The sequence below is a fragment of the Choloepus didactylus genome, chromosome 4 (assembly GCF_015220235.1).
Source record: "Choloepus didactylus isolate mChoDid1 chromosome 4, mChoDid1.pri, whole genome shotgun sequence".
In the NCBI taxonomy this organism is placed as follows: domain Eukaryota; kingdom Metazoa; phylum Chordata; class Mammalia; order Pilosa; family Megalonychidae; genus Choloepus; species Choloepus didactylus.
In genome coordinates, this window is record NC_051310.1 from 120,398,908 (window position 1) to 120,420,934 (window position 22,027).

At 38.9% G+C, this 22,027-nt stretch overlaps 1 protein-coding gene across 1 annotated transcript; it reads right to left on the minus strand.

The window, feature by feature from the left end:
- Positions 1-1,836: 1,836 nt before the first annotated feature.
- Positions 1,837-17,377, minus strand: CCNB2 (cyclin B2). The gene is made up of 9 exons (XM_037835396.1): positions 17,247-17,377; positions 14,575-14,703; positions 14,369-14,482; positions 7,977-8,147; positions 7,715-7,873; positions 5,920-6,156; positions 5,485-5,625; positions 3,227-3,337; positions 1,837-2,089 (listed from the first exon to the last, which is right to left on the minus strand). Exons 1-9 carry the CDS (start codon positions 17,268-17,270, stop codon positions 1,979-1,981), a joined length of 1,197 nt encoding a protein of 398 aa, XP_037691324.1. The 5' UTR covers positions 17,271-17,377; the 3' UTR covers positions 1,837-1,978.
- Between the last annotated feature and the right edge of the window lie 4,650 nt (positions 17,378-22,027).

Consider the following 22,027-nt stretch of genomic DNA (forward strand, 5'->3'; position numbering starts at 1 on the left):
AAATAATAAAAATCTAAAAAAGACAGAAAGATAAGATGGAGAGAAAGAGAGAGAGGGAGAAAAAAGAGAGGACTCAGCAACTATCAACTTGTAAATCCCTTCGCTGAGCAAATGCTGAGTCTAACATATCTTTGAATCACAAGAGTCCACTTCTTTCCAAGACCATCACCCTTCTCCTTAAAACAGCAGCTAATGTTTGTGCTCCTTTGTGCTAGATAAGCAAAGTGCTTGAACTACACTAATTTTATTTAATACAAAACCCTATGAGGTAGACACTCTAATCCCCCATTTACAGATGTGAAAACTGAGAGAGGCCACACAGCTGGCAAGTAGATTGAAACCCAAGCAGTTCAGCTATAGTTTATGCTTTTCTATACTTGTGGTGACATCCTCTCAGGTTCTAATTTCAGTGTTTTTATGATATTATGATTTCTACTTTGACAGCTTATTTTATATTTATTACATTTTTGTTTTGGGTGCCTGCTGTGGCATACAAGGAAGCTTAATCTTAAAGGTCTTTTAAAAATGACATCCTGAAGAATTTCCTGAGTCAGCCTATTTAATATTTAACTAAGCAAAATATGCAATAAAGAAGCTATAAAATATCTCTGAAATATCCTACAAAATCCATCCTTTCTTGGTGAGAAGCTGAGGTTAAGCATCCCTGGGAAATTTCTTTTCAGAGCCAGGAAAGCTCCCTTTCATGGTCTCACTTCATTACCATTCACACTTGTGACCTAAGTTGGTCTATGGCTGCCGTGGGAGCTAGTTTTACTAACTCAACAAGGCATATTTATAAAACTCTATAAGCAGTCATTAGGATTTCACCATATAACAATGGCCAGGTCCTCTAAATGCTCAAAACTTGCAGCTAAAGACTTACTAATCAGGCAGCCCTGGCCTAGAGAGTTGGGGGTGAGGAGGGAGCCCTAATCAGAGCCAGCTTCTCCTCTACGGGTGTAGTCACACTCGAGCGGTATTTGAATCACAGAACCAGGCACCTGTTGACTTCACTGTTGAGCAAAGTAGACAGCTTCTGCCAAATCCTAGGTTGGGAGATGCTGAATTAAATGAGTTTACTATAAAGCTTCTCAGAGCCTTTATAAATCTTCCGAGGGTTTGCAATTTTCCCCAACTTATTTGCCAACTCCTTTCTTTCAAAACCCAGTTACCATTTTGTTAAACTAACAGTTTATTGGAAATTTTTGCTATAAGAGACTCACTTATATTTATGGATTTTTAAAAAGTTAGTGGTTGGAGACTCAGAATTCCTTCCCATCTAGAAGACAATGCCAAAGGTGATTAAATGCCCACACACACATTAAAAAAGTCTATTTAACCCATAATGTAGCTGAAACAGCATGACAGGAAAATGCATCCCAAATTTCAACTTTAACAGGATGTCATTGGGCCATTTTAATCCTGCTGCAGTGGCCCCTTAGGATTGCTATTCCTGGTCTCAACCATGGTTTTGAAAGAGAGACCCATTACAATAGCTACTTCTGGCCATCGCCCCACTGGGCCCCATGTTCCTATATAGAAATTAAAGAGCAGCTGGCAGTTGCACAGGTTGAAGAAAGGAAACCATCATAGTTATTTTCCCATGTTTAATTTTGTAATGAATCAACTTCTTATATTCGAGTTTAGGAAAGTATTGGATTAGAAGTCACTGAAGCCAAGTTCTAGTTTTTCTATTTGAGAAAATTGTGGGAAGGCCTTTCCCAAAGTCATAAGAGGGTAATTTACATACTATTCATCATAGGATAAAAAAATTGGTAAAAGCAAATGTACAAATAAATATGCATGGGATACTTTAAGAAAAATCAATAGCTTTATTTTTCGTCAATATAGATTTAGAAAATAAGTCTGAGAAAAGGTTTTATCAAATAGACCAGAGGACTTTATACAAAGTCAAGAGCTCCAAACCAGTAAGAAAAAGTGCATGGATGAAGCACTCATCCCAGAGAGCCACAGCAGCCTAGGACCTTCCTATCAGAGGTGAGGCAAGGTCTTTGATGGTTTTTGAGTTCAGCTGAGGGATCGTGCTGATCTTCAGAAGTTTGCTGCTTGCATACTTATTCTTGATGGCCTACAGAAGTCATTTGTGATAAAGCACATATCAGGACCTCCACTTTATACCTTATTCCTAATTTACAAGTATCTAAGGGTCAGACTCATAATTCCTAGATGGTATGATGATGCCAAATCACTGAAGCCAGTGAAAGCTCTGAGGTCACAAAATGTTGTTCCTGACCATTTCCTTCCATACCTATTAATGAATAAACTCATCTGGTAGTGCTAGTGATGGCATGTGAATTATTTCAAGGTCCAAGGAGCAGGCATTCCTTCATAAGCTACCAGAGGGATGGGATATGTGTTCATTGTACCAAAGTGCCACAGGGACATACAGGTTAGCCGGGTCTGGCAGCAATAGCTGGCAGTAAAAGTAAGTGGCAACTAGTATACAGCAGATTTCAGACAATATCTTCAGGACTGAAAACACATAATACTTCCACAGAGCGCTAAAACATGTGGAAGTTACAGGTAAACTAGCAAATCATATTGTGAGGACACTTGAGTCTTTAGTGGAGCAAACATCTTGCTCTTTGTCACTAGATTCTTGGTGAGCTCAGATATTCAGCATCACAGAAGCACAGGAAAGGACCCAAGTCTCCTCTGACTCCTCTTCCCAGATGAGCCATCAAAGGCAGACACCAAGTCCCCAGGATGCTTCCTAACAGGGCTTCTTGCCCCTCTCCCTTCACCATGCTTGCTACCCAGGTATCTTACAATCACTGTCCCCAAATATACTGGACTAAGTCCCTGAGTAATATAACCTGGCCATTTAAGCTGAGCACTTGCTCTTCCTCATCGCATGCTAACCCCCTTTCCCACTTGCTGCACACCCTACCCTGGATGGTGGTACTCCTAACATGGAGTAAAGGCACTGAACTGGCTGGCTGGCTACTACTGGGCCTAGACACTGTTAGTCCATCTACCTTGTGTCAAAGAAAGATAAAGCCTGCTTTCAAAAGAATCAAGTCTTGTTCATATGCTCCACTCCCTGCTGTACTAGAAAAAGAGACTGGGCTAAAATGGACTCCCACATATGCCAATTATATATTTACATGAAAACACACATGCTTACATGCCAAAAAAAAAAAAAAAAAAAAAGATAAAACCATAATCCAGTGCTTTCTACAGCTTAAGAAAGAATAGTACTTACAATGAATTTCGTTAAGTTTTCATTTACTCTCATCACATTTTTGGCCATGTGCTGCATGACCTCCAATACTTCATTCTCTGCGTAGCCAGTGTAATACTGCTGCTTTAAGCTCTGGAACACAATGCAAAGACAAGGAAAATATGAGCAAGTCATCTACGAGCATGATAAAGCTTCCACTTCTTTAGAAGAGCATATTTTTACACATGCAGATATTACTTATGTAAAAGTTGTAAAAGAATATTCTTACCTTCTGGAAATTGAATCATAACCCTAACTGTTACTGTGGTACCACAAAGATAAAGTAGTCAGAAAATGCAGGAAGATTCTGGCTCTGAGGCAGGGCCAAATTAAGACCTTGTGATGCTCTCAGCCTAGTCAAGTTTTAAAGGTCCCATATTAGTTATTTTTTAAAGAAGCTTTTACAGGTACACAGGTACCATACTGTCAGTCAGGGGAAATGGCTTGGAATTAAGAAATAAATTGTTCCATAGGCAGTAATCTACCAAATACAGAAGCATGAAGACTCCACCCAGGATTGTTTTTGGGCCCTGTGTATTTAAGCACCAGAGAACAAACAGAACCCTGAGAAGCCGGCTGCACCTGGCCTTGTGACCCAGCCTCATGAAAAGAACTTCTCTAATGAGCCCCAGCTCCTAGTGAATAATGGTATTTAGTATTCAAGATTAGGGTACTAGGGATGCTCATTGCTACTGAGATGTCATCATTTCTAGGCCCTTTCATTATGAATTTACTGATAGTTCCAAATCAAACTTAAGGGTTTTCCTTTTTTTTATTTTTTTGCTATTTTTTATTTAAATTTTTATTGTAGTTAACATATATACAAAAAATAATTCCCGTTTTAATTACTTTCAAGTATACAATTCAGTGGTGTTAATTACATTCTTTTGTTTTGTTTTTGATTTTTTTAAATATTTTATCTGTTCTCTTTTAGGGAAAATTGTAATCCTTAATAACATGAATATATATTTGCTCTACCCTACAATATAAATAAAATAGTTTCAGAATTACAATAGCATATTACTATTAATAATAAACCTACTAAGTAAACTTTTAAATAACATTAACTTTTTTTGAACCTTTGTTTTTTTTCCACCTTTACACCCCACTAAGGATTCACAGAATGCTGTGTTCAAAAGTTTTTGAACTAATTCTTTCCTCTGTCTTCTGTCACCAATTTAATATATTGCTACATTGTTACATTTAGGGTTTGTATAAAACATTTTTATTGTTCAAAAGTCATAACTATATAAAAAGTTACAATCAGAACTCCTGTTCCTTTCTTCTCCCTCTGTCTATTCCCACTTTCCCCCTAGTTATCCATTTTCATTAATTTCTGTTTTATTCTTCTTGTGTTTTAAGAAAAATCAGCAGATACATAAGTACACACACCCATTCTCACTTCTCCTTCTTTCCTACATAAAATGTAAAATACTGTAGACATTTATATAGGGGAACAGCTCCAGCCTGACAACTTTGCACATATCCACATAGGCCACACAGGCAAAGGCTTGAACCACAGCTAATTTGTCTTGGCAAAATGCTTTGTGATCCTTCTGGAAGGTGTGGGAGGAGCTTCCTCAAAGCCCTCTCCTACTTACCTGTCTCCTCTGAGAGCTTGCTTTGTTTCTCACCACCTCCTGGATTATGACGAGGCTTTCTGCCCATTCCTTTCAGAACAGAGCTGCAGAATGTAAAGTTGCTTAATGCCAGTCTAGAATTAGCTCCCCGGCAACAGGGTTCCCTCTGACTCGCATTGCAATCATCCAGGCCTTTTTGTTTCAGCGTGATCCTTTTTGGTGTATGAGACAATGACTGGGGAAACTGGCACCTTTGGCTACTCTTCCTTTTGCTGTCTACATAAGTATTAAACTATCTGAATCTAGAAATGGCTCATTGTAACTTTACTGGCAGAATCAATCAGACCTCGGCCTTACCCTGACTTGTGTGCTTGACAACTAGCTTGTTTCTCTTAACAATATACCTCAGAAATCATACCATATCAATTTTTAGTGGCCTTCCTCAGTCTTTCTTTATAATACATTGTTTTTCTATAATACATTTGCATACCATGGTCTAGTCAACTAGTCTCCTATGGAAGAGCATTTGGATTGTTTTCTTTTAGCCTTTGGACTTTCAGCAATTACTTCAAGGATAGTATTGAGAAAATGCGAAGTACTCTCATATCAAGAGGCCCTGAACTATAACTTAGTTGATATCTTCTTAAATCCACCACTCACCCATTTTCCTTGACCTAGAACCTTCTGAGACAAACAAGAAGCAGCTGCTGCTATCTTAGAAGGATGATAATGCACCATGTCATAGTCGATGAGAGTCAACTCCATCAAATATTTGGCTAAAGTGTGCTGTTCAACATCAACCTATGAAAGAACAGTCAAGGACAGTAAGAATCACAATTGTTATTACTATCCTGCAAAATTCTGGGTAAAGGCCTAGGAACTCAAATCCGCTTAATCCACTTATACCCAAGAGAACTGTTCTATTCCACAGTGTGTTACAAACACAGAACATAAGGTCTTTTGTCTTGAGAACTGATGAGATAAGTAATAGGACTTATATACTGGATGCTTCCTCTAAATTCATGTAGGTCAATGTTTCTGGGATGAGACATCAAACAGCAAAATGAAGTTTCTTACAGAATTGGAGGCACTTACCTCTCCAGCTTTTGATGCCCGCCTTAAGAAGTGTAGTGGTAAGGGTCGGCCCAACTCAAATTTTAGTTCTTTCAAAATTAGAGTTTCCATTTCTCGGATTTGGGAACTGGTATAAGCATTATCTGTGATGTAAACGAAGTCTTCAATATTTGGAGAAAACATTTCCTCATACTTGGAAGCCAAGAGCAGAGCTGTAATACCAACCAGTTGAAGCTTCTTACGAGAGACTGGCTGAATCTAATTGAAACAAAAATGGGTTATATGTCACATCTGAAAAGACAATTGGTGCTCTAGGTACAGGAGGAGGAGAGGGGACCAAGGCTTGGAGAATGTTGTCTCTGCCCATGCCTTCCAAAGGGCCCAGGAGCCCTGAATGTTAATAGTGGTTAACCACCTAGTGCGGCAGCTTTTATACTGAGCACTTACTAGGTGTCAGGACTGGTGCCAAGATTCTAATACATTATCAAATTCTCACACACACAAAAATCTAGGAATTACATATTTTTATCTCCATTTACAAATAAATGGCCTGAGAAGAGATTCAGAAACCAGCCCAAGATCACCCAGTGACTGAGTAGGGAAGCCCATGTATGAATCCAAGCCTGACAAATAAGCTCCCGGTCGCTGCTCCTCCCCCATAGTGCTGACTGAAGTATCTGTGGCAACCCCAACCTGGTACTCGAAGCAGTCTAAATGGAGGTGAAGGCAAGCAAAAAAGCAATTATTTAATGGATGCTTAAGGGTAGAGAAGGGAGTCGCTCAAACTTTTCCTTAATTCTCACCAAACATACAGTCATTCAGTTTGAAGAATCTTTTAATGATGCTTCAGAGTCAGGGAAAGTCTCATGTAGGGAAGAAGTGTTTCCTTTAATTTGCTTTTTGTTTAACTTGGGCTTTGTTTTTCTTGCTTCAACTCTCATTATTGAAAATCCACCTAAAATATTACTGCTCAATGAGGACTGTATACTAAAAACCAGTGACCCCACGATTATTTAGGATTTTGCAGTACCTCAGGGTCATTATTATAAACATAATTACAATATTGCTTGATAGAATTTTTACTTGACCTAAATTCATATCACGAATATTGATTTTGAATAAATAAATCCTAATTAGCAGGGCTGGCGTTTGGTGGATAACATACCAATAGTTTTATTTCTAGTGTCTCTTCTCTATGCCTTACCAGCTGATAAATATTTTGAAGATTACCCCCACCTGTCTCAGTTTCTTTTCTCACATTCCTCTTTATTTTATGCCTTACATTCTCACTCTACTCACATCTTTTTTTTTTTTTTTTTTTTTTTAAATTCTAACTTTTCTGTCTTTCTTTTACTGTCCTTCAATGCCAGAGCTGGCTGAATCTTTAAGGTTCTCTAGCCAAACTCCTCATTTTTCAGATGAGGAAACTTAATAACAAAGAATATCAAACTTTGGAAATTATGCAAGGCAGCTTGGAAAGCAAGAGTGTCCAAATACACTTCAGACTTTAGATTGACTTTCAGACCACCTAATGGTATATTTCCTTTGTTAATGAATACTTGTGGCAAAATATGGTATTTCTTCCTGAGCACTTTTTAGCAGGCTGACCTTACAGAAATGCCCACAGTGATCAGCATCACCCAAGATAAGGCTTAACATGCTTGGCTACTTCCCTTTGTAGCACCTGAAGTTCTCAGACATCTCATAAAGTGGGTTTGGGACTTTTTCCATTGTACCACACCTTAGCTTTCTACCCCAGAAGCATAAATGCAGTGTTCAGTGAGCTGTTGACACAAGGTCCCTGAGCCACATTTACCTGTAAAAAACGATCCATGATGGCAATGCTCATGTACAGAGTTTCCTGCAGAAGCCTAAACTTGGAGTGGACTTGCACCAGCCAGTCCACCAGGATGGCACGCATACGTCCGTTGATATCTCTTCCATCTAAGAAATGTGGGTTTATAGATTGCAGAACCTGTTGGCAGAATTAAAAGTTTAAAAAGCCAACCTCATTCCCTTCCCAGTTCTGTGGCAAACTCCATGTTGCTTGTACAACCAAAACACAAAGGCCCACTCACCTCAAGGTGCCTTAGGTACTGGTAGATATCCTTAACATAGTCACTGCAGAGTTGAGGATTCTCCCAATCTTCATTATCAATATCCTCGATTTTGCAGAGTAAAGCATCGGAGAAAGCTTGGCATAGGTTCTCTTCTTTCATAGAGACATCCTCAGGTGTGGGAGATGGATCCTACACCAACAAATTAAATAAAGGAAATTACTACCTTAGGAATAGCCTTAACCACAAATATGTACAGAGTCAAATATGTGTCACATGCATTTTTGAAATATGTTAAAGTCAAAACAAATAAATCCCAGATTAAAAGGTGAGTAATTCAAGATATAGTAGAGGAAGTTTTTAGAGAGATACTCCTTTGTCTAAAACACTCTAATTTCACTAAAGTAAAAACCTAAGTCCTTGCAACAGCCTATAAGCCCTGCATGATCTGGCCCTCCCCTCCTTTCCCTCTCTCACCCACTCTCTCCTTGTCTTGCTCCACTCCAGCCTACTGGACTCCGGCCCTCCTCTGCAGCAAGCAGACTCCTCTACCTGGCATGCTCTTTCCCCTATATCCATATGGATAACTTCCTCACCTTCTTCAAATTTTCCTTAAATGTTACCTTCTCAATGAGGTCTATCCTGATCCTCCCCTATTTTAAATTACAACCTGCTCCCAACTCTATCCCTCCATATATATATTTATATGTCTAATCTCTCTTACTATGTCTTTTCTCCATAGAACCTATATTATTTTAATATTCTATAGTTTATTTATATATTTATTTCTGTCTGCTTCTGCTAAAATCTTACATTTATTGTTTTATTTTAATTGGTTTTGTCCACTAAATTATCTCAAACATTTAATATAATCCCTGAAAGATAATAGGTGCTCAATAAACAATTATTGAATGAAAGAAACTTAACCACCTGAGTTCAGAGATTACTGAAACTGATCATCCTCTTTAGCCATAGTGTTGTTTGCAAGTATAATGCCTTCTTCTCTTCAACTTATTCTAAAGGAGTATTTGTTTGGCAAATAAAAAGCAGAAAAGCACATCCCATCTATGAATAAAATAGGAGGAGGAAGGAAAGACTAAGTGCACCACCCAGTATTTATTTTTTCATGCTGACTAGATGATTATTTATAAAAATCACACAAATTAAAAATTCATGAAGTCAGTTAAAACAGGCATTTATTAATGAAGAACAAATAAACCATTACGCTTAAAAAGTATAAGGGGCACTTCTCAAAGTGAAACTTAACAGGACTGCTAGGTTATAAAGAATATGTATTAAGGTAATAAAATACAAAAACAAAGAGAAGGCTGTATATGAAACAGACAATTTAAATCTACATTAAAGCTCAATGATTACAGCTTCCAGTCTTAAAGAAGAATAAAACAAAACAAAATCAAAAAATAGTTCAAAACATGCTCTTCTCTCTTAAATCACTGACTAAGGGCCAAGTGAGTAAAAGATGTGCAGGTCTTTTATTAAAGAATTTGGGAACCTCAAGGGGCTAGAGCTATATGGGTTACTGGAGAGAAGCCTGTATAAGGTTAGCAGAGAGGGTAAGACCTGAAGGCAGATGAATAGGCAAAAGGAAAGCAAGAAGAAAGCACCAGGGCAAGTAAAGAAATAAAGGCAATTCTGGGAACTGCAAGTTGATTTGGTTTGGTGGGAGCCTAAATTGTGAGGAAGAAGAAGATGGGCTGGAAAGGTGAGAAAGAACCTGGCAAAGAAGTCAAGATTTTATCTGCAGGCAAAGTGAAACCATTGAAGGAATTTAGCAATCAAATTTAGGAATTTTAATAAGCTTATGTACTTTCAATTTAAGGGTAGCTTTTTTAAGGATAAGCATGATCACCCTCCCCAGCAAGGGTAGTCAGTACTAGCAAGCCCAGTGTAAGGAGACACAGATTATGCCATTCCTCTGTGAGGACTCAGTCTGATGGTTTCATGTTCTGCCTTATCAGTTTGAAATATTTATCAGTGTTCCTTTCAGAAGCGCACCTGAGGTTAGCTATACAGTATCTAAAAGCCACCAAGATGAGATGGGAATACTTGCTCTGGCCATTAACTTAGAGTTTCTTGAAAGCATCTCCTTTTGTACTCTTACATAATTTACTTATTTCAAGACCCTTTTTAAGATACCACTCATCTGTTCAGGTAGTTGCCAAAGCCCTGTTGGCCAATTATGCAATCATTTTCCAGTGTCTGTTGCATGCAAAAATTAAAAACCATATCAGCTAGTTAATGGTCACAAACTTCTGAACAAAAAAAGTAGGGGCTGACAACTTAAAAGTAAGCTCAGAAATAGTAAGGATGTGAAATTTGCTTAAGTTGAGAAGCTCCTGTTGGAGAAGAAGCTGGGTAGAGTATGAGTAAAGGTTACTGAAGTTCTCTCAGTACTGACTGAGTTGGGTCCATTGAGAGTAGGGGACTTGTAATGTATTAATATGCAAATACATAGCTATTGACACAAGTTTTGATAAAACATCGAGTTCCTTTACTTACTAAATTTATGGTAAGCAATGTCAATTAAGTATAACAGGAAAGGATCCCAAGAAAAAAGTCGTATTCTCAGCACCCACAACAGTGTCTGTCTCATAGAAATGGCACAAATCATTTATGAATGAATGTATGCATGAACTTGAACATGATGGAAGGTGAACAGGCCAATAGGTCCATTAGCTTCTAACTAGTCACACAGTGTGCCAGTTTGAATGTATTATATCCTTCAAAACACCATTATCTTTGATGTAATTTTGTGTGGGCAGACGTATCAGTGTTGATTTAATTGTAATTCTTTGAGTGTTTCCATGGAGATGCGACCCACTCAGCTGTGGGTGATGACTCTGATTGTATAGTTCCCATGGAGGTGTGGCCCCACCCATTCAGCATGGGCCTTGGTTAGTTTACTAGAGCAATAAAAGTGAAAATAGATAAACTAAACTTCATCAAAATTAAAAAATTTTGTGCATCAAAGGACATTATCAAAAAAGTGAAAAGACAACCTATAGAATGGGAGAAATATTTAGAAACCATATATCTGATAAAAGTTTGATATCCAGAATATATAAAGAACTGCTACAACTGAACAATAAAAAGCTCAGACAGAAGGAGCGAACTTGCTACAGCCAAGAGGGACACTTTGAAGAATGCACAGGAACTGAGAGAGGAACTGCAGTTTACAGAGACATTTTGGAGATGGCCTTTGAAAGCAGACTTTTGCTCCGAAGAAGCTAAGAAAGAACAAATGCCCCAAGAGCAACTGAGAGTGACATTTTGGAGAGAAGCTGAAGCCTAGAGAGGAACATCCTGGGAGAAAGCCATTTTGAAACCAGAACTCTGGAGCAGATGCCAGCCACAGGCCTTCCCAGCTAACAGAGGTTTTCCAGACACCATTGACCATCCTACAGTGAAGGTACTAGATTGTTGATGGGTTACCTTGGACACTTTATGGCCTTAAGACTGTAACTGTGTAACCAAATAAAACCCCTTTTAAAAGGGCCAATCCATTTCTGGTGTTTTGCATTGTGGCAGCATTAGCAAACTAGAACACACAGATTACAATGTATAAACACAGATTTTTGGCATTACCTTTTTCTTACGTGAGTTTGGGTCACAGAATTGTGAGTTTCCAAAACCTTCATGGCAATTTCATTCTTAAGTTGATTATTTTAATAAAACCCACCAAACTGTACTCTGAGATCACTAAATTAAGATAATTAACTTTGCTATTTGTTTTAGTTTCCTAGGCTGCTCAAACCAAACACCATGAAAGGAGTTGGGTTAAACAATGGGAATTTATTTGCTCATGGTTTTGAGATTGGGAAAAATGTCCAAATCAAAGCACCATCAAGGCAATGCTTTCTTCCTGAAGACCAGCTGCTGGTAATCCTTGGCTCTCTGTCACATGCCAAGGTACATGTGTTGTCTGCTGGTCTCTCCCTTCTCTTTCAGGTTTCATTGGTTTCAACTTCTTGCTTCCATGGGTTTCTTGCTCTCCCTCTGTATTTATTCCATTTATAGGGGACTCTAGTAATAAGATTAAGACCAATCCTGAATGAGGTGGGTCACACTGTAACTGAAGTAGCCTCATCAAAAGGGCCTATTACAGTGGGTCCATATCCTCAGGAATGGATTAAATTTAAGAACATATTTTTCTGGGGTACATATAGCTTCAAACCACCACACACCACCCTCTGGTCCCCAAAAGAACATGTTCTTTCCATATGCAAAATACATTCATTCCATCATAATATCCCAAAAGCCGTGAAGTCATTTTAGTAACAAAGTCTCATCAAAATTGGTTATGGGTGTTGTCTGTCCAGGGGCACAATTCCCCTGTCTCTGGACCTGTGAAACGTAGAGAATGAGTTATCTGCTTCCAATAAACAACAGGACAGCTTCTTGAGCCAAGACAATGGGCCCACCCATGTGTGTGGAAAGGGTGAGTCTGCCATGGCCTTGGAGAGAGCAGGCCTTCCACCCTATTGTTCAGGAAGAGTGCTACCACCCTGATGCCCAGAGAGGGTGGAATCTGTGCCCCAATGGATTGCGTAGAGTCAGGCTGCCACCCGGTTGCTCTGAGAGGGTGGAGCCTTCTCCTCAGTGTTGAGGGACAGCATGGTCACTGTGCAAGCACTTGGTGGCAGGGGGTGTGGTGGGGTGGGGGCTGATGCTTCATCAGGCCCGAAGGACAAAACGTCTTTCCATAGATGACTCTCAGACCTTGAAATCTAATGCAGTATGCCCTGCAGGGTTTCAGAATTGTTTGGGACACAGGACCCCTTTTTATCTTCCAATTTTTCCCTGTGGAAATGTAAGGATCGTGAGTAGCCAAAACAATTTTGACAAGGAAGAAGAAAGTGGGAAAAGTCATACTTCCTGGTTTCAAAAGGTACTTCCAAAGTTACAGTAATCAAAACAGTGTGTTATTTAAAGAACAAAACAAAACAAAACAAAGAACAGTGCAGTTACTGGAATAAAGACAGACATATAGACCAATGGAACAGAATTGGAAGTCCAGAAATAGACCCACACATCCATGGCCAACCGGTTTTTCAACAAAGGTGCTATGTACATGCAATAGACAAAGAATTGCCTCTTGAACAAATGGTATTGGGACAACTGGATATCCACATGCAAAAGAATGAAGTTAGACCCCTACTTCATACCATATACAAAAATTAACTCAAAATGGATCACAGACCTAAATATAAGAACTAAAACTATAAAACTCTTAGAAAATAACATAGGGACAAATCTTCATGTCCTGAGATTAGGCAATAGATTCTTAGATATGACACCAAAAGCATGAGCAATAACAGTGAAAACAGATAAACTAGTATTCATCAAAATTAAAAACTTTAGTCCATCAAAGGACATTAGCAAAAAAGTGAAAAGACAACCTATAGAATGGGAGGAATATTTGGAAACCATATATCTGATAAGGGTTTGATATCTAGAATGTATAAAGAACAGCTACAACTGAACAATAAAAAGACAAACAGCCCAATTTTAAAATAGGCAAAGGATTTGACTAGACATTTCTGCAAAGATATACAAATGGCTAATAAGCATATGAAAAGATGCTCACCATCATTAACTATTAGAGAAATGGATATCAAAGGCACAATGAGATACCATTTCACACCCACTAGGACTGCTATTATTTTAAAAATGGAAAATAACAAGTGTTGGTAAGGATGCAGAGAAATAGTAACCCTTGTACTTGTTGGTGGGCATGTAAAACAGTGCAGGCGCTATGGAAAACAGTTTGGCGATGCCTCAGAAAGTTCAACATAGAACTACCATTTGACCTGGCAAGTCTACTTTTATGTATGTATTTATCCAAAATAATTGAAAACAGGGACTCCAATAGTTATTTGTACATCAGTATTCACAGGAGCATTAGTCATAATAGCTGAAAAGTGGAAACAACCCAAGTGTCCATCAACAAATAAATGGATAAACAAACCGTGGTACATATACCCAGTGGAATATTATTTGGCCATAAGAAAGAAGTTCTGAGACATGCTGCAACATGGAAGAACCTTGAAAATATTATACTCAGTGATATAAGCAAGACATATAAGGACAAATATTATATGATATCACTTAGATGTCTAGAAATAGCAAATCCACAGAGATAGAATTAGATTAGAGGTTACCAGAGGATGGGGAAGGGGTGGGGGGTGACAGGGGAGTGTATGTTCGGTGGATATGGAGTATACGTATTGAAAAAATATATATATACATTCATTTCCTACATTGTTGCTTCAAAGGAGAGCTGTGGCTATGAATGTTTTTCAACAGTTACAGTGATGGGTGCAAGGCTCCCTGCAGTGGAGCTAAAAACTGGCTACTTCATGAAATATGCTTGTAAATTCAGAACTCCCTACCTTTGGAGACAACATTTCCATCTGTACTGGTTTCACAGAAGCAGTGGGTTTTAGCTGTTTGTTGACATTTGCGGTTTTGATAGTTCGCACAGGTACTTTGGTGCTCTGAGCTTTCTAGAAAGAAAAAGAAATGTAAATAGGACAAATCAACCCGTACTGCCCTCAGTGCCCTTGCACATACACACATAGTCTTCATGGGTTGTTACCTTGGCTACTTGTGCTGTTCTGGCTGTAACTCTATTTCCTATTTCTTCTAAAACTGCCCGTCTAATAGTCACATGACTCTTAGCTTTAGAATTAGGTCCTTTGTCAATATTCTCCAAATCACTGGACACCTACCAAAAAGAAAATCAGTGAAGAATTGAGAATTTAAAATACTTTGCTAATGTCAGATACTCAAATTTAGAATTGCTTTTGGGAAAGGTAAATATGCTAGGATCTATTTGAGAGAGGGAAAAGAAAATTAAAAAAAAAAATTCAGTTTTATTGAGATATATTCATATACCATACAATCATCCGCATTGTAGTTTTTCACAGTATCATCGTATGGTTGTATATTCACCACCACAATCATTATTTGAACTTTTCCTCACTCCAAAAAAAAAAAAAATTTTAAATAAGAATAAAAATAGAAGTGAAAAAGAACACCTGAAACATTCCATCCCCCCCCATCCCACCCTATTTTTCATTTAATTTTTGTCCCCTTTCTTCTACTCATCTGTCCAAACACTGGATAAAGGGAGTATGAGCCACAAGGTTTTCACAATCACACAGTCACACCGTGTAAACTATATAGTTATACAATCATCTTCAAGAATCAAGGCTTCTGGGTTGCAGTTCAATAGTTTCAGGTATTTTCTTCTAGCTATTCCAACACAGTAAAAACTAAAAAGAGATACCTATATAACGCATAAGAATACCCTCCAGAGTGACCTCTCAACTCCATTTGAAATCCCTCAGCCACTGAAACTTTATTTTGTTTCATTTCTCTTCCCCCTTTTGGTCAAGAAGACTTCTCAGTCCCATCATGCCAGGTCCAGTCTCATCCCCAGGAGTCATGTCCCACATTGCCAGGGAGATTTACACTCTTGGGAGTCGTGTTCCATGTAGTGGGGAAGGCAGTGAGTTTACCTGCCGAGTGGGTTTAGAGAGAGAGAGGCCACATCTGAGGAAAAAAAGAGGTTCTCTTGGGGAGACTCTCTGGGGGAGACTCTTGGACACAATTATAAGTAGGCTTAGCCTCTCCTTTGCAGCAACAAGCTTCTTAAGGGCAAGCCCCAAGATCAAGGACTCAGCCTACTAAATTGTAGTCTTCAATGTTTGTGAGAATATCAGTAATAACCCAGATGGGGAAGTTTAATATTTCTGCATTTTTCCCCAGTTCCTCAGGGGGGCCCTGCAAATACATTTTTATTCCCTGCCCAAATTACTTTGGGATGTTTTAGGGTATCACACTAACCAGCACAAACCTACCAGATTTCACTTCTTATTCAAAGTTCCATGTAATTATGGTGTTTGTATAAACTGACTGTACAAGTTAAATTATTTAGTGTGCTACAGAAAATATAGGTCCTTCACCAAATAAACATCTCTTCCCTTGATCTCACATAGAAGTTGAAGTTTTAAAATACAGTCACTATCATCAAAAAGGTACATTTTTAAGGAGCATAGAAATGCTATTGGTGATTGATAACATCACTCTAAACTAGGAAAATTGCTCATCTACTATATTTATAATAGATCCTGATAAGTTTGCAAAGTATTTTGAGTGTTCAAGTAGACTCATAAGAGGCTTGAAAGCTTCACTGATAAATGATTAATAGCACTCAAGTCATTCAGTGATTCCTGTATATTAAAGGCATCTATTTGAAACCATTTCTTTCTTTACAGAGATTGATAACAAATGCACTGTTCAATTTTTCTAGCAGTAATTGCCAAGTTAAACAAAACAAAACAAAACAATAACTGTGTTTGAAAGTTGTAATGCTTATGGGTTGAAGCCTGGTAATGCGATTAAGTTTAAATTCATCCGGAAGGAAAAATTGGCAGCTTTTAGCTAGCATTTCAGCCAGGACAATGGAACTCAGGTGTGTCAGGGCCCTCAAGTTTTCAGTAAAGGAAAAGTAAGTCCAGGTACAATTCAAGACCACAGGACAAACATCTGAAACACCATAACACTTTGATTCCTGCAAAGGTGAAATAAAGGAATTTGAACTCTTCTCTTTCAGTATGCCACATTGATCCAAATTATATGCAAACTCTCTATTACACTTGAGGAAAAAAAATTAAGAAGGACAAACATTAGTGAGCTTAGCTTGCAAGACCTGTTGTGCAGAAATAAATGGGAACCTCAGACAAAGAGAAAAGGGGGTGGAGAGGAGGGCGGGGCGGCATGGCAGTCGCTAAATCCAACATCCAGAATTTGTTCATGAATTTCTTCCAGGCTTTCTCTCCCATCCCACAACAGATCCCTTAGCAAGGGGAGTTATGAAAAAAGGAGAAGGAAATCCCATGAACCTCCATTTGGGCAGCGCTCTAACAACAATGGACACTTGGGGATCGCCCTCTGTGTACAAGGTCCAGAGCTCTGGAGGCTCACTTGACAGGTACCATCCCCGAAGCGCTTCCCTACACTTTTCCCACCCCAGGGCAGGGAGAGGGAAACCGCAGAGTCCAACCGAGGCATGGAGAGGCCGGCCAGAGAGAACCGGCCATTAGGCCCGGGATGTAGGCGGAGGAAGGGGCCGCGGAGCCGGGTAAAGCAGCGCAGGTTGGGATGACCAGGCTCCGGGCAGAAAAGAGAGAAGCGAAAGGAGGCTGAGGGGACTGCAGGGCAGAAGCGCCCGGCCCGTGTGAAGGAGGAGCCGGGCCCACTTACCGTCGGGCGTCGGAACAGCGCCATTAGGGACAGGGAAGGCAAGAGTGACAGCCGGGCCCAAGGAGGGATGCGGACTGGAGAGGGAGGGCACAAGCTTCCGCGGCGCCGTTAGGTCTGCACTTCCCACCCGCACCGCTGGGGATATTCGGCGATGTTGCCTTGTTCCAGGATTCAAATACCGCGCCGCTCGCGCCCCCATTGGGCGGCCCTACGTACGGCGTGCTCTTTTCATTGGCTAAGCCAGGAGGCATTCCTGCACACTGATTGGCTGGACTTCCTATGACCTTTTGGTTGTCACAACAACCTTTTTTTTTTTAACCCCTGCCTACATTTTTTTTTTTTTTTTTTTTTTTTTTTTTTTTTAAACGCCGGCCTCTAAGATAAAGAAAAATGTGTTACTGGGAAAACAGACGTAGGACACCTTCCCTGAATTTTGGCAAGTCCTCACCTACGGATGTTTCTCGTTTGCACTGGGTGGGCGGAAGTTGGTTCTAGGGAGCATCCTGGAAATGTCGTTTCTGACCTTTATTCTCCTGCCGCAAATGTCCAGTTGGAGGTTAGGTTGCGTTGGGCAGAGCCCTGGATCAGCTCTGGGCAGCTCAGGCCTGCGGTGTTAGGTGGCTGAGCCTCAAACATATACTAAGGGGGTGGAAATTGTGACATTGCTCAAAAACTAAAATTCCCAGGAGAGATAAGAAAGGATAAAAATGATTTGTGTGAGCGTGATTAATGTAAGATTCTCTTTTGTGTTCCTGGCACCTAGCACAACGTTTGGCATATGGGTGGCGCTTAATAAATATTTGTCCGGAAAAATGGTCCTATGACGGAAAAATTTTTAAATGAGAAACAGGGTGTGGCCCCAGCCTTGGGCAGAAATGTGGATCAGCGAGGTCCAAAAAGGACAGTAATAAGTTTGCTCTGGAAGAGAGAAGAAGGAATTGGGTGATGAAAGTCAAGACAGAAAAAGAGGAAAGGAAAAAAGAGAGGAAAGTGAAAGGGAAGAGGAGAAAGGAAGGGAACGGTAGAGTGGCCACAGCAAAGCAGTGAGTGGAATGACTCATGATATCAGGCTCAATCTAAGCAAAATTTCCCATCACTCATATTTTAAGTTACTCTTTAAAAATATGGTTCACCTCTCAGTTACTCCGGTACAAATGATCACGGTGGTGGGATAAGCCTTAAATGACGAGTTAAGAGATCGGGGTTAAATTCCTTCCTTGCCCCACCTCCTTTTGGTTCATCTGACATTTTGTAACCTGTTTCCTTTTCTGTAATTCTGGCTATTTGGCCCGGGAAGATGTTTAATGATTCCATCATACTATAACTAAGAATTAGGTGTCTTTTACAAGACTCTTGGAAAGGAATAATATATGTTTAGGGTACTGGGGTTGTGAGTAAAATTATTATATATAATTTTTATTGTTATATTGTGGTGTTATCAAAGGATACAAACATAAAAGTAACTTGGGTACTCACAGGGCTTTGTAAACAGATATGTTATGAAGAGTAAAGTGCTTTTATTAACTGACCTGAGAAAAGTTACTAGATACTGTCAAAATTAGTGATTTAATCCATATTATCAGGCTGTATCTTCATTAAAGATGGAGGTAAGATTTGTTTTCTATCCCTCAACGCAACTAACCTTGAAGCTTACAGATAAACTTTTTGATTCAACCTCTTATTTAATGCATTGTGGTCTTCTGGTATTTTTACTTTCTGTTCCCTCCTGTCTTAGGTAATAGCTATTGATCACTTTTCCTATATACTAATTTACATAAACTTTCTCATTGCTTCTTTTTTTATCTTCATTTTATTGAGATATATTCACATACCATGCAGTCATACAAAACATATCGTACATTCGATTGTTCACAGTACCATTACATAGTTGTACATTCATCACCAAAATCAATCCCTGACATTTTAATAAAAATCCTTACAAAGTAGGTACTATTATCTCAATTTAACAGATGCAGAAACGTAGGCTTGGAGCAGTTACACTTCTTGTCCCTGCAATAATACTGCTTTTAAATTCCAGAATAAGATTTGTACTCAGCTCTAATTCCAAAGCCTGTGCCTATCCACTATGTATACCACTGACCACTCTACTTCCATTTGGCAGAAAAAGTGGGAAAAGTTTGAAACAGTCACCAAAGACATGGAATAGAAAACTAAGAATGAATTTATTGAAAGGCAATGGCACTTTACAGTAATTATGGTAAAATTCTGCATGATCAATTCACTTTATTTTCATTTCTTGTTGAAGTACTGCTTCAAAAGGGTGTACATATGAACTTTAGCAGATATGGAGTAAAGAAAAGGAAGACTATCTGAAGCAAAGGGAGCACTCCAAGCAAAAGCATAGAGGAATAGTAATGGGCTGGTATGATTAGAGAGAAGGTGAGTGGCTTGATTTGGCAGGAGCCACTGGGCTTCAGGATAACTGCTTCCTATTATCTTACAACTCTATGAAAGGGAGTTTGGAAGACAGAGCAAGGAGAGTGAGTGCGGAGCAAATAACCAGAGAAATTTTTTAGGGTCTGGAGTTAGTACCAAATGGAAACTCCCCTTTTCTGATAACCAAAATCCGTTTGGGTAGTCTTGCAGACATGGCTCTCAGGAATATTCTTCTGAATGATTAAAGATTTTCTTGCTGTTTGATGCACCCTCCTCATTCCCATTTTTTCCTTCATATACCCCACTTTTCTCCTGGTCTTGGGATTCTTTTTCTCAGATTTCCAGGAACTTCTGTCAGGGACATTTATTGGTCAGATAGCCAAGGTTCGAGGAGAACTCAAGAATTTCTGAAGGAAAAACTTCCCCAGGTCAGTTTAGAAGCTAGAAGCCCCTGAGCCCTGATAGAGGTCCATGGGCCATCTATAAAGGCCACCAGGACCATCTCAATCATTACCAGTGTACCCCAGACAAGGTCAACTGTGGGAGCTGCTTAATTTGAACAAATACATGAGAAAGTAAGCTTCATAAGGGTAGGGATGCTTGTTTTGTATATATCCCTACTGCCTAGACCATATAAGGTGTTCATTTACTGTAGAATTTCTATTGGGATTCATTTGAATAAACTATTAGTGTATCATAAAGGATAAGTCCAAAAACTCAGCTTATGTTCGGGGTCTCTATATCCTTGAAGAATGTGTTTCAACCTTTGTCCTTGGTGATCCAGCTCTCAACAAAAAATAGTCTTTATGAATATAGATGCAAAAATCCTCAAAATACTGGCAAAACAAATCTAACAGTATATTAAAAGGATTATACCTTAGGACTAAGTAGGATTTATTCCAGAATGCATGAATGATTCAACATAAGAAAAATCAATGTAATACACATTCATAGAATGAAGGAAAAAAACTTACATAATCATTTCAATTGGGGCAGAGAAGGCATTAGACAAAATCCAATACCCTTTCATAATAAAAACTCAGAAAACTAGGAATAGAAGGGAACTTTCTCAATGTAATAAAGGGCATTTATGAAAAACCCACAGCAAACTCATACTCAATTGTGAAAGACTGAAAAATTCCCCACTAAGATCAGAACAAGATAAGGATGCCCCCCGTCTCCACTGTTCTGAACCAATATAGTACTGGAAGTTCTAGCCAGAGCATTCAGGGAAAAAAAAGAAATGGCATCGAAATTTGAAAGGAAGAAGTAAAACTATCTCTATTCACAGATGATACCCTCTGTGCAGAAAATCCCAAGGATTCCCAAGAAAGCTACTAAAATTAATAAATGAATTCAGCAAAGGTGCAGGGTATAAGATTGACTTGCAAACATAAGCTATTACTATACACTGGTAATGAAAAATCTGAAAAGGAAATTAAGAAAACAATTCCACTTATAATAGCATCTAAAAGAATAAAATACCTAGGAATAAATTTAACCAAGGATGTTGAAAGACTTCTTTACTCTGAAAACTACAAAACATTGCAAAAGACACTAAAGACAACCTAAATAAATGGCAAGATAGTCCATGTTCAAGGATGGACAACTTAATACTGAGATGTCAATACTACCTACAGCAATCTACAGATTCAGTGCAATCCCAATCAAAATCCCAGAAGTTGTTTGTTTTGTTTTGTTTTGCAGAAATGGAAAAGCCAAGCCTCAAATCCATACAGAATTTCAAGGGCCCTGAATAGCCAAAACAATTGCAAAAAATAATAAAGTTGTAAGACTCACACTTCCTGATTTCAAAACTTACTACAAAGTGACAATAAGTAAAGCAGTGTATTACTGACATAGGAATAGACACATAGACCAATGGAAAAGAATTGAGAGACCAGAAATAAACCTTCATATATAGTCAGTTGATTTTCGACAAGAGCACCAAGTCCATTAAATAAGGAAAGAATAGTCTCTTCAACAAATGATGCTGGGAAAACTGGAAATCCACCTCTCACCTTATACAAAAAATAATTCAAAATGGATCAATGACTGAAATATAAGAGCTAAAACCACAAAATTCTTAGAAGGTAATGTTCTGGTTTGGTAATGCTGCCATTTTGCAAAATACAAGAAATGGATTGGCTTTTATAAAGGGGGTTTATTTGGTTACAAAGTCACAGTCTTAAGGCCATAAAGTGTCCAAAGTAAGGCATCAACAATAGGGTACCTTCACTGAAGGATGGCCATTTGGCATCTGGAAAACCCCTGTTAGCTGGGAAGGCACGTGGCTGGTGTCCGCTTGCTCCCAGGTTGCATTTCAAAATGGCATTCTCCAAAATGTTGCTCTTGGGGCATTTTGTCCTCTCTTAGCTGCAGCT

Coding starts and splice junctions, on each gene's coding strand:
- CCNB2 (XM_037835396.1), bottom strand. CDS start 17,270: ATGGCGCTGTTCCGACGCCCGACG. Junction 14,483..14,574: donor GAACAGCACAAGTAGCCAAG/GTAACAACCCAT, acceptor TTTTCTTTCTAG/AAAGCTCAGAGCACCAAAGT. Junction 7,874..7,976: donor AGTACCTAAGGCACCTTGAG/GTGAGTGGGCCT, acceptor TTCTGCCAACAG/GTTCTGCAATCTATAAACCC.